We start from the raw sequence: 13,270 nt of genomic DNA, 5'->3' as shown, positions 1-13,270 counted from the left end.
GCCCAACTAGCTCTATCACTCTGTAAATGTCCCTTAACTTTTTTAGGGACATTTTATCATCTGTATATACAGGACACTTGCACTATGTCTGAGGTGTCGTCTAGTTCCCACACATATTAAAATAAGAGAAAAAGTAGAAAAGTTATGACAATGCTGTATCAACTCACAGTCTGCTTTCAAAGTATTGCTTTCCAGAAAAATGCATATCCTCTGAGTTTTACAGAGGAAACTCCAACTGGATCCCAACCAAGTAAATGCCATTTTTGTTGTTTTTCCCAGACTGCCATTTAGGCTGGCACATTCAGGAAAAACACTGGTAGCAGAATCAGTGACTAGCACACATACTGAGTCTTTTATGGTCATGGCTTGATCAGAGAAGAGACCAGTTACTCCTCTTTCATGACCCTCTCCTTGAGGGAGTGAAATTAGCTCCTTGCTTTGGGACTAGGAGCATAAAATTCATATGTTACTTCTTATTGACTGACCTGAAAGGGTAATAAAAACTTCCTCCACAAAAGAACCCAACTGTTCCTACTTAATAATAAGATCTAGACAGATGAAATAAAACAGATGCTACCACATATTAGAGCTTGATGATGAAGCAGCAGCTCAAACCCTACACCATGTCTGACATCTCCCCATCTTCTTGAATATCACCACTCCAAAGGATACCTGGTAATATGGGAGTCAGTACATTCTTCTTTGAATCTGTGACCCCTGACCCGACACTGTTCCATGAGACTTTTCTTCTCACCAAGCTTTAGACCCATCGGCATCCTTAAGAGCACCACACCCATCTCTGAGATACCTAGTTCATGCTGCTCCCTAAATCTGAAACTTTCCCCCTTTACTTCACCATTCTTCACACGACTGTCTCCTAAATCCCCTCAGTTTCAGCTTCAGATGTAACCTATTCAGAGCAGCTTTTCCTGACTGCCCCATGTAGATGGGTCACCCACCCCATCCAATGTTCTTTTCTATTATTGTGTTTGTCTTTTATTAGCCTTCATCATAACTTGAAATTAAGTTTTATGACTAGATTTTACGCTTACCTATGATGGCAGGACTGTCATTTCTATTTATTGGCTTATAGTCAGTGCCTGCTGTAATAGGGGCTGGCACATAGAAAGCACTCATACATTTGTTTTATGAATTACTGACTATCATAAGACCTTTCCAGGTTTCAGTTTGGAATCAGACCTGCAGGGCCAAAATGGCTCACCTTGTACGTAGGGTCCCATCTCTGGGTGCTCCCTGACCCGCAGGGTATAGGATCTTTTTGGATCAGATTGCTTCAGCAGATCCCGCACTCGTTCATTATAGATTTCTAGGAAACTAGGGACATGCAGAAAAAGGCAGGCAATTAGATTTTGAAAAATGGCAATGTCTTTTAAAAATTAGATTTTGAAAAATGACAATGTAAAATCAGATTTTGAAAGAAAAAAAAAAGGAAAAACAATAAGCCAAGAACTAGAAGGTCCTAATTCTTATTCAAATTCTACCTCTAACCTGATATTCAAGACTTTGATAAAGCCAGGGCTCCCCCTTGAGTCTGTTTCTGCATATGTCACAGGGTGCTTAGCAGTGGCTGTCATCACTTAACACTTTTAGGTGTAGACTGTCAGTGTTGATTCAAGTGTAGCTTTTAAGAGGCTATTTCCTCATGGTTTCAGGGTATGCTGCGATTATCCCGTGCCTTGATCAGGCAGCCACAGCAAAGAATCTACAAGCCTGTTTCTTCAAATGTGATTTTTGAACTCTTGCTTTGTGAAATCATCTCAGAGGCTTCAGTCAAACAATGAGGGAAGCTAGGTGAGACAGGTTCTGGTCCCCACCCCTAGTTTAAGTAGGACAATTCCCATTTTAGTTGTTTCATATGCTGGGATTCATATAAGGTATGCTCTATCTTATAGATATCCACTGGCATTTTATTCTTTTTAAAAATAATATTACAGGGGCCTCCCTGGTGGTGCAGGGGTTAAACACAGCGCTATCAATCTATTGTTAGCCACTGCAGAATGAGTTCGATTCCCCAGTCTGCCTGGGAGGTGACCCACATGGCGCAGCAGACCTCTCCTGTCTCACCCGCTGCTCCCCTCAGCAGTGTATTTCAGTAGATCTGCCTGTTTTGCTCCCTACTCTGTCTCTGGTCAATCCTCTACCCCCGCCCAACCCCAGCACAGCTGGCCTACACCCCAGCTCTCGTATGCATAAAATCTTTTTTAAAATATTACAGTTACAGTTCCTTGTTAAAATCAGTAAAACTTTTGTTAAAAAACAGAAAGAAGACTTCTCATAGAAAGGTCTTCCGCACCAGAACACGAATGCTGCCTATGGTGCTAGCAGTCAAAAACCCATGAATAACAACAAAAGCAAGAAAAGGGGGAAAAGGCTCCAGTTCAGATCTGAACTCTGTGCCTACTCTTCTCACAAATTGCTTTTCCCTAACCTTCTCATGTATGGACACCAGAATCCCAGCTGCCACTCAGAACAGTGGTTGCCAGATTCCACAGACAAACACATTCACCAACATGTTACCTAAGATGTAAGAATTATATAACATATTTTTTTTAAAAAGTACATTTATTCTTTGGGGTGTGATGAAAACATTCTGGAATTAGATGGTGATGATAGCTAGACTTTATAAATACAAGAACCATTGAACATACACTTTAAAAGTATAGAATTTATGGTATGTGATTTATTTATTTATTGAAAGATTTATTTATTTACACAAGCACTGGGGTACAGGCCAGAGGTGCGGGAGGGTGAGAGGATTCACCAGAGACAGAGCAGGGAGCAAAACAGGCAGAAGGACCGAAGTACACTGCTGAAGGGAGCAGCAGGCGAGACCGGAGAGGTCTGCTTCACCATGTGGGAATCTCCCTGGCGGGCCGGGAATCAAACCATCGCTGCAGAGGCTGTGGACAGCCTCACAGCGCTGCGCTCAACCCACTGCCCCACCGGGGAGGCCCTATGGTATGTGATTTATATCTTAATTCTTTTTTAAAAAGTGCATTGAACACCAAAAAAGTAGAATACAGGGAATTAATGGCAATTTTTCCATTATGGATTGGTTAAAACTTTATCTTGGATTAGCCAAGTTTCCTACACCCAAGGCCTAAGTATGTTTCTCATCTCCCTGAATGGCAAGATATTTCTCCTGTGGTTTTTCTCCATCTTGTGGATGACTCTGGAAGCAAAGAGAAGGCAGCTGACCGTGCCAGAATTCGGAATGGAAATAGAAACATTTTAGGCCTGGAGCCTGATAGGGTCTCACCTTACTTTTATCCTACAGGAAGAAGGTGGTGGGGCATGGTCTTCCTCCCTGATGAAGAGACCCTGCACAAACCAGAAGGTCGGGGTCTTATTGAAGGGGATATACAAAGGAGACCTACTTTGAGAGGATCCAGTCAAAAGAGAGTCTATACCTCACATATCCGTGGTGTCAAGCCAACAGAGGCCTGGAGAATAAAAGGAAGAAATGCATTACTTTTCACTCATGGTGACCTCTCCCCCAAGTACCCAAAGAACCACCTTAGCATGGGACAGGCCTGTGCTTTGCTTGTGCTAGGCCCTTCAATCTGGGTAGTTTCACTGGCGGTATGTCGAAGACTATTTATTTGCAAGTGCTCTCAGGAGACACTCATTGGAGCAAAGCACCAAATTAGAGGCAGATCACCACCATAAGAAGGAAGAGAGAAGCCAGCAAACCCAAGTTCCTGCTTTCATATAATGGAGGTTCTAGCCTTCTCAGAAAAATCCATTCTATAACTGTGGACCCTCCTAAAACCCTACTTCCTATTCCTATACAAATAAGAGGTTTGCCATTTGAGAAGACACATTTTAAAAAAATCCAAAATGCACATTTAAAGAGCAGTGGCTTCCTTCTTCATTTTGGATCTGGTGGTAACCTGGACTCAGGTTAAGGGCTTTATACCCTTGGTTTGGTGGGGGTTTTCCTTTTTAAATTTCAAATACATGAAACCACATTAAACATGGGCAAAATAAGCTGGGCTTACAGCAGCAGGGATAATCTTCCAGAAGGAATAGTGTCCCAGAGAACACCCCTCTGTAGTGTTATCTGTCACTCACTTCCCTGATTCACCCCATACGGGCAGAGACCCAGCACAAACGAGAGGGTTGGGGCCTAAGGTAATCCCGAGGAACTAGACTCTCCTAATGATAAAAGAAACTCTCATTAAGCCCTACACACTTCTACACATTCCCTATTTCAGTAGCTGCTTCAGCTGCTTCTCTCTAACACTCAGCACTAACACAAGTAATGTCATCTCTGCACAGCTCTAACCAACACATAAGATTCAGTGCAGGTGTTCGCCACATCTAATGTGTTAAAAAGCTTCAACTGGAACTTGGAAACAATATGAGAAGTTTAGAAGGGCTGATGAGGTCTGCTTCATCAAAAGTTGTAAATTCCAAGGTTCTCTGGGGTTTAATAAAAAAGGGCTAATCATTCAGTGTACAAGTAAAAGTGCTGAGAAACCATTCTCACTACAGAAGAGGGCCCATTAATCCTGTAAAGGTGGACAGACTATGGAAAACATGTTCCACCTCTCAGTGGCAAGGACAATGCAAAATCCAGGCTAATACTCACTGGGGTCCCCAGCATGGTATATGTCTTCCCAGAGCCTGTCTGTCCATAGGCAAAAAGGCATATGTTGTAGCCTTTGGCAGCTCCAGACAGTACTTCAGTCCCCAAATCCTGGAACACCTAAACAACAAAAATTAGAGAGCATGTCACTATAACATTTCTTCCTGTAACAGATTTAGAATCCTTTTGCAATCTAAGAAAATGATAAACTATTTCAAACATACATAACCATAAATTCCCCCACCATGTCACAAGAATTTATTCCATTTCATTAAAAGATTGTTAGAAAAATGCATTCATTCATTTAGTGAAATATTTTTTAAAGTTGCCTATTATATGCTGGGCACAATGCTAGATCCTGAATATAATTACAGAATATGCTCCCTAATCCTAGAAGGTCAAGAAAGTCTAGAAGGGCAAAAATATGTTAGCAAATTAGTGAAAAAAGACTGTGCACATTAATTCTTTTTCCTTCCCACCATAAGAAAATATTCAATATGGTTAGTCAGGCAAAGATACAATGAAATACTGCCCATAACATATCATACAAATTTAGCATTTCCAAACACCATACTAAGGATCAGTTAAACCCTGAATCTGGAGAGGGGTTTTCCTATGGGTCTCTTTTCTAAATACTCCCTCCTCAGATTGATCCCAACTTCCGGCTGGTACTGACAGTAATTCATCTCTGTAGTAATCAGTTTTAGTGAATCAGAAAACGTCTTCAGTGTGAAAACTCAAATACTTTGTGTACTGCCTGGTCTCAGCCAGGCCTTTGGAGAAGGCAGAGATTGCCAGTTTAGCCATCCTCAGCAGAATGCCACAGGGACATCTGCGCACCAGTGCTGATATGGTGAGCATTTACCCTTTTATTTTTATTTATTTATTTATTTATTTATTTATTTGTTTGTTTGTTTGTTTGTTTTGTTTATACAAGCACTGGGTACAGTCAGAAGCACAGGAGGGTGAGAGAATTCACCAGAGTCAGAGCAGGGAGCAGAGCAGGCAGAAGGACCGAAGTACACTGCTGAGGGGAGCAGCGGGCGGCAGGAGAGGTCTGCGCGCCATGTGGGACCCTCCTCCGGTGGCCGGGAAGCAGCCGGGGATCGAACCGGCACTGCAGAGGCTGCGGGCAGCTTCGCAACCCAGCGCTCAACCGCTGCGCCACCAGGGAGGCCCGCATTTACCCTTTTAAACTGTTGTTGCCTAGCTAGCTAGTGTCCAAACACTTCTCTTATTTGGGGGAATCTCTGATTATACCTGTCTCAGTGAGAAGCAGGACTTAATCACCTACTATAAAAGCCAAACAGGCAAATACTCATTTACACCTCTTGGGAGCTAGAATGCTAACATATGAAATGAAGTTCACCAAAAAGATGCTCCTGCTAGAATTTTAAAAGAATGACACAAAGGGATAGTTGATGATTTGAGGGTCCAACAGCAGCACACAAGCACCAAGTGTGGTGCAAAAATTGGACTGCTCTGTGTGTGCTTTGCCTGGGTTCCCTGCTATCTAGAATCACCTTTTCCTTCATTCTACCTGATATACTTCCAAATTGGAAAGTAGTTCTTATACTTTAAAGCTCTGTGATCTTGGGCAAGTGATGTGAACTCTTGCAAGCCTCAGTTTCTTTAGCTATAAAGTGGATAGTCTGTCTCTACAGCACAGGTTTGTTGTGAAGATTAAGTGAGATAATTCTGCTAGTGACAACAGTAACCAAGATAAGAGTTGCTGGCTCAAGACTGCACTACCCTAGTCTATGTCTTAGCAGCTGCAGTTATGCTTCTTGGCCAGTAAAATAGTTATACTCTGTTTGCTTGTTTTTTAATGCTTCTAAATTTCAAGCATAGAGCCAAATACCCTGGGGAGTGGTTCAAGATTTGGGCTTGTACCATTCCCAAACCCTTTCCCAATGTCCCCCCTAGCTGTTGGACGTCAATCACTTATATTAGCAAAACTGAAAATTGGGCAGGGTTCTCTTTGCCCAATCTATGTTAAATCTATGATAAATATTCTATGAAAATCACGTTGCTGAGAAGGAAGCTATCTATCCCACAAAATATATGAAGTTCTTGGCCCTTAAACTTTTCCACAGAAAGACTTCATACATTTCTATTATAAACTGCAACTGCTATTATATACTAAGATTTACACACAGAAATTATTCACCAATTTTTGTTAATGTTCCTAAAAGAATATTTATGACGGGCCTCCCCGGTGGCGCAGTGGTTGAGCGCTGGGTTGCGAGGCTGCCCGCGGCCTCTGCGGTGCCTGTTCGATCCCCGGCTGCTCCCCGGCCACCGGAGGAGGGTCCCGCGTGGCGCACGGACCTCTCCTGCCGCCCGCTGCTCCCCTCAGCAGTGTACTTCGGTCCTTCTGCCTGTTCTGCTCCCCGCTCTGGCTCTGGTGGGTTCTCTCGCCCTCCCGCGCTTCTGACTGTGCCCAGTGCTTGTATAAATAAATAAATAAATCTTTAAAAAAAAAAAAAAAAAAAAAAGAATATTTATGACAAAATGTCTTTAAATTTATGATGTATTCTGTTAAATGTATTTAAAGTATTACTTCTTGAAAGTAGTATGTCTCTCCATTGTTAAAAAATACTATCCTAGAAAATTTTTCTTTCCTTTTATTAAAACTACTAATTAATGCAGTGACAGATATCATCTTTGCTGACAAGGACCAGATTTTAGTAGTTACTGTGAGTAGTATTCCTGCAGTGTTTAGCTGTATCAATATTAAAAATAGAGGAGGAAAAACAACAGAAATGCTGCTAAACAAAAATAATCCTACCATGTACAGAATGATTGTTAACATTTTGGTGTATAGCTTTCTTTTTAAGGCTTTTTTTCTATTACTAGATAATTTCTAAAATCAGGTCTTAAATTCTGATGTAAATATAATAACTAAGAATACTTGAATGTAATGATGCTGAACCTAGTCAAAACACCCCACAGAGTGTCAGGAAATACTGTCCATTCTTCATGGATATCAGGCAAATTCTAAGCTAGATCCTTTTGGTTTTTTTTTTTTTTTAAGATTTATTTATTTATGCATACAAGAACTGGGGTGTTAGCCAGAGGTATGAGGGGTGAGAGGATTCACCAGAGACAGAGCCGGGAGCAAACAGGCAGATCTACTGAAATACACTGCTGAGGGGAGCAGCAGGCAAGACAGGAAAGGTCTGCTGTGCCACGTGGGTTAGCTCCCTGGCTGGGGATCGAACTCATGCCACAGTGGCTGATGATAATCTTGATAGTGTTGTGTCTTTAACCCCTGTGCCACCAGGGAGACCCCTGAGCTAATTCCTTAATCCCACTGCAGGCCATTCAACTTTGAGTATCTACCCAGAATAAATGTTTACAGACATGTCCATCCTCATTGGCTAGAGGTTAACCAATATTGGGTCCTGTCCTAGTACAGATATTGCCAGTACACATATTGCCCCCAATCTTTTATAGCAGATTTCTCTAGAGAAAACAGGCAACAGCCTATATTTGACTTTGATGAAGTCAAATCTAGATGAAATGAGATTTCCTATTTGGTGTCTCCATTTTATACTTTTAACTCCAGACAGACTTATTTCCCACATTCATTCCTACTGTATATATATTCATGCCATGTATACCATGGAAACTGGTGTGCAAACAGTTGCCAGGAACAGGAGGAGAAAGAAACTACAACAGAAAATTTGAAATGTAGGTAAACATGAACAAGGCCAACTGATACTTACACCATATCCAATGGAGAGATAAAAGAGTCATTATTCTGGGAGAAAAAAACACCAGTCCAGAGGGGGGCAAGTTCCAAGCAGGATTTGTCTGAGGCAGTGCATATTTATTAACCTCTAACTGGGACTCAGCCCTGCTCAGGGCCCTGTGAGAGATGTGACAGACATAAAAACACCCTCACTCTACAATGAGCTTACCACACAGTTGGAGAGATAGGCCACAGTCAGTAAAAAAGTGTAGTGCTTGCACACAGCAGAACGTGAATGAAGGGTGACATACACATATTTGGAGAAGAAAAGTGATCATGGGAGGAGGCAGTTGTAGAAATCTTCACAGTAGAGTTGGCACTTGATCCATTATCTTGAGAGTGCTTTGAAAGAGGTTCCTGCCTTGAAGCCCCACATGATGTATGCGCCCATCAAAAAGGCCTTCTCTCTTAAGTGAGGTTGACCCCAAACTGTGTTGCCACAAATCTAAAATGTACCCTTGTCATTTCAATCCATCAGGAAGTCAGAGGTCTGGGTGAAACAATGGGTCCCTTTACTCCCTCAGAAAACCCTGCCACCTGGATCTCCACTTGCTACTTCTTAATACTTGGCTGTCAGCCTTGGAAATCTCATGCTTCAAACTAAAGATCTCCTGCCTCAGGAACAACAAACATCCAGGTAAGTAACCCCAGAAACAGCCAAACAAATCTCTCTTCCCATTCCTTCATTCAAATTACATTTATTTGGGTACACTTGGTGGCGCAAGGGGTTAAGCACAGCACTGTGAAGCTGTCTGCAGCCACTGCAGCATGAGTTCAATCCCCAGCCAGCCAGGGAGCTACCCACATGGCACAGCAGACCTCTCCTGTCTCGCCTGCTGCTACCCTTAGCAGTGTATTTCAGTGCCTCTGCCTGTTCTGCTCCCTACTCTGTCTCTGGTGAATCTCCCCCCCCCCTCACCTCTGGCCTGTACCCCAATTCTTGTATGCATAAATAAATATTTAAAAAAATTATATTTATTTGAAAAAGGGAGTGTGAGTACACAAGGGATAGGGACCAGCAGCTACATGTTACATATTATTATATATCTGCCTGAATGACAGAGCCACAGTGCTAGTGGCAGTGGCCCATTTTCACTAGGCAACCCTCTAGTGATATGACATTCTCTCTTCCTAAAACAAAAACTATTCTGAAGCCAGATAAAACAGGAGCTTCTGGTTGGCTTTTACAGACTAGGTAAGTGACCCATGGACTTCTGCCAAAAGAGAAAAGAGGGGGACATGGGAGGCTGTAATTTTGTCCCCTTGCCCCTGCCAGTTTAATGAGGAGTAACTGACTTAGGGCTGCAATTTCTGGACATGGCATAGGCCTCAAGAAACTCCCAAAGTGTCTGCACTTAAAATTTCTCTGACTCCACAGCCACTGCCATGAGCATAGAACTAGGGGACATCTGGAGTAGACTGAAGCATTCAGTCCTTATCCAAGCGGACTTTTTATATCACGTTAGTAGGGGAAAAAGAGGAGGAAAGGCTGAACTGGACAAGCATTTCTATCACCTTTACTTCTGTCTTCCATGAAACTGTATTTACAATCATAATGTAGATTTACTATAATTAACGTACAATCAATACTTCCAAATCAGTAATAGCTATTATCCCAAAAGGAAAATTTTAAAGAACTTCCCCAAAACCATCACCGATGACAATATATCTTCATTGTACTTCTGTCTTTATACAAATGTGCAAATTTTATACAGTTGCTACTTAGAATAGATAAGCTCTTGGGCACTGCCTTTTGTTGCTACATTCCTGGAACACTTAAGCATTTTAAACATTTCTGCTATTCATTTTCATTATATCCCACCGAAATAAATGGGAAACCACATGTCAAATGACCTATGATGAGGAACGGGATATTTACATGGATTCACAGTATCTTTTGACAAAATATTAATTACAAGGTGGGGGAAAAGTACTTTCACAGTGAAGAAGCCAGGCAGATGCAACCTTAACCAGGCAATCAAAGCCAACTTTGTGATATTCCCACCAGAGATACAGAATATGAATCTAATCATGAGGGAACACTGAATAATCAAATTTAGGAACATCCCACAAAATAATTGGCCCACAATCTTCCAAAGTGTCAAGATCTGAGTATCAAGGGAAAACTGAGGAATGACTACAGACTTAATTAGACTAGACATAAGACAACTAGATATAACAAGTGATTTTGAACGGGATCTTTTTGCTATAAAGGATATTACTGCAACAAACAGCAAAACTTGAATGGGATCGAAGGATTAGATGATAAAATGTAACAACTTAATTTCCTAATTTTGAAGATTGTGTTATGGCTATGTTAGGGAATGTCTTTCTTTATAGGAAATGCACTGTCAAGTATTTGGGACAACTGGGGGTAGGGTTAACAACATTCAGGAAAAAACATTTTTTTAAAACATGCACTTTCTTCTTCTCTAAAGAGGACATTTTAATTCACAAAAACACATAAAGAAAAAAAACAACAGAAGCCCACTGAATTCTGAGTCAGGTCTGGGTCTCTATAGATATCAGCACTTACCAGCTGTGTGACCTAGTGTAAATCACATTTCCTTTCTCCTCATCAAGAAAATGAGAATAGGGCCTCCCTGGTGGCACAAGGGGTTAAGATGCAACCTGTGAAGCTATCCACAGCCACTGCAGCACGAGTTTGATGCCCAGTCAGGGAGCTATCCATATGGTGCAGCAGACCTCTCCTGTCTCGCCCACTGCTCCCCTCAGCAGTGTGTTTCGGTCTGCCTGTTCTGTTCCCAGCTTTGTCTCTGGTGGATCTTCTCACTCCCCTGCATCTCTGGCCTGTACCCTAGCTCTTGTATGCATAAATAAATCTTTAAAAAAAAACCCAAGAAATTATAAACTATCCAAAAAGCAATGAAAAAAAAACAATGTATCATATCAACAAAATACAACAAAGCAAAAGCTGTGGTTGAATTAGAATGACATTTCGTTTATACACGGAAGCTGGACTTTCTCCATACATTTTTCTTTTTTTTTTTTAAAGATTTATTTTTATTTATTTATACAAGCACTGGGTACAGTCAGAAGTGCGGGAGGGTGACAGAATTCACCAGAGCAAGAGCGGGGAGCAGAGCAGGCAGAAGGACCAAAGTACACTGCTGAGGGGAGCAGCGGGCAGCAGGAGAGGTCTGCACGCCATGTGGGACCCTCACCCAGTGGCCAGGGATAGAACCGGTGCTGCAGAGGCTGCGGGCAGCTTCGCAACCCAGCGTTCAACCGCTGCGCCACCAGGGAGGCCCTCTCCATACCTTTCTTTAGCTCTCTGAGGATATTTAAGGCAGTTTAGAGTCTTTGTCTAGCAAATCTTCTCAGGTCTTTTTCAGGGAAACTTTCTGTTAATTTTTCTTTGAATGGGTCATAGTTTTGTATGCCATGTTTTGTTTTTGAGGAAACTGGACATTTGAATCTAATAACTTGGTAACTAGAAATCAGATTATTTTCTTTTCCTAGGTTTTTCTGTTTCTTCTTATTCTTTGTCTATTGGTTTTGCATTTTTGATTTGTAGGCTGCCTCTGTGCTGAGGATCAGCCTGAGGTGTAAAACCTAAAATATTTTCAGGTCTTTCCCGAGGCTTTCCTGGGCATGCATAGTTACTTTCTAATTTTTTCCTGTGTGTGTCATTTTTGACTAGCATAATCTTCAGTGTCTAAATCCCAAAAAGGGAATAAAGAGAAAAATGAAGCAGGGGTTGAGGTGGGATGATGGGATTCTAGCTCTTTAAGTCCCCTGGAAATCACTTAAGCTGGATGTGGAAGGACTTGTAATAAGTGGGAAGGTGCAGCAACAATGGCCACCCACTTCTTTGTCTGCACCTTTGTGATCATATGCAGCAGTTAGCATCAGAGCCCAGATTCCTGGTATTTGGAAGGCAGGGTCTTTTTTGCCCACCTGATCCTGCAGCTATGTTCCAGATGCTCCAGGAACAGTACACAGCTGCCTGCCACAACCCTGATGGTTGGGGATGGGAAGCTGTACTGTGCTAAGCACTAAAACTGACTGAAGTTAACTGTATTTTATCCTGCGAGTGTTCCTCTGGAAGCTGCAAGCCTTTAATAACTCCACAGTTCCAAAATAGTTAAATCAGAAAGACTTGTTCAGTACCATTGTTGTTTAGGTGGTAAAACAGATTCCTGGTGCTTCCTACTCTGCTGTCCAGAATCCCCTACTCCATCATAATTTCTTTTTAAAAAAAAAAGATTTTATTTATTCATGTATACAAAAACCGGGGTACAAGCCAGATACGCAGGAGGATGAGAGGATTCACCAGAGACAGAGCGGGGAGCAGAACAGGCTGACTGACTGAAATATACTGCTGAGGGGAGCAGCAGGTGAGACAGGAGAGGTCTGCTGCACCATTTGGGTATCTCCCCAGCTGGCCGGATCCAACCCGTGCTGCAGAGGTTGCGGACAGCTTCACAGCGCTGTGCTCAACCACCTGTGCCACCAGGGAGGCCCTCCATCTTGATTTTTTTTATAATAAAAATTAGTATCCATATATTCCCCTATTGAAAGTTGTGCATATTCAAGTACATAAAAGTCTTTTTTTTTTAAAAAAAAAAAAGATTATTTATTTATTTATACAAGCACTGGGTACAGTCAGAAGCGCGGGAGGGTGAGGGAATTCACCAGAGCCAGAGCGGGGAGCAGAGCAGGCAGAAGGACTGAAGTACACTGCTGAGGGGAGCAGCGGGCCGCAGGAGAGGTCTGTGTGCCATGTGGGACCCTCCTCCAGTGGCCGGGGAGCAGCCGGGGATCGAACCAGAGCCACGGAGACTGCGGGCAGCTTCGCAACCCAGCGCTCAACCGCTGCGCCACCGGGGAGGCCCAAAATTCTCTTATTTTTGATCCATTGAGATTCACCAAAACTA

The 13,270-nt window shown here is 42.3% G+C and overlaps 1 protein-coding gene across 4 annotated transcripts in view; it reads right to left on the bottom strand.

Annotated features, from left to right (window-relative positions):
* Positions 1-13,270, bottom strand: part of STARD9 (StAR related lipid transfer domain containing 9) — a 102,934-nt gene that overhangs the window by 59,851 nt on the left and 29,813 nt on the right. For all 4 annotated transcript variants that reach the window (XM_037502308.2, XM_037502311.2, XM_037502312.1 and 1 more), the window contains exons 4-7: positions 4,616-4,732; positions 3,432-3,464; positions 3,281-3,342; positions 1,223-1,335 (exon numbers count right to left, since the gene is read on the bottom strand). In XM_037502308.2, the coding sequence (XP_037358205.1) occupies positions 1,223-1,335; positions 3,281-3,342; positions 3,432-3,464; positions 4,616-4,732 (325 nt within the window). The remainder of the gene's footprint in view (positions 1-1,222; positions 1,336-3,280; positions 3,343-3,431; positions 3,465-4,615; positions 4,733-13,270) is intronic.

The sequence above is a fragment of the Talpa occidentalis genome, unplaced genomic scaffold, assembly GCF_014898055.3.
Source record: "Talpa occidentalis isolate TD23 unplaced genomic scaffold, MPIMG_talOcc4v2.1 talOcc4.11, whole genome shotgun sequence".
Taxonomy (NCBI): domain Eukaryota; kingdom Metazoa; phylum Chordata; class Mammalia; order Eulipotyphla; family Talpidae; genus Talpa; species Talpa occidentalis.
Note: the sequence above shows the minus strand (reverse complement) of the source record. Positions and strands in the feature narration are given on the sequence as shown.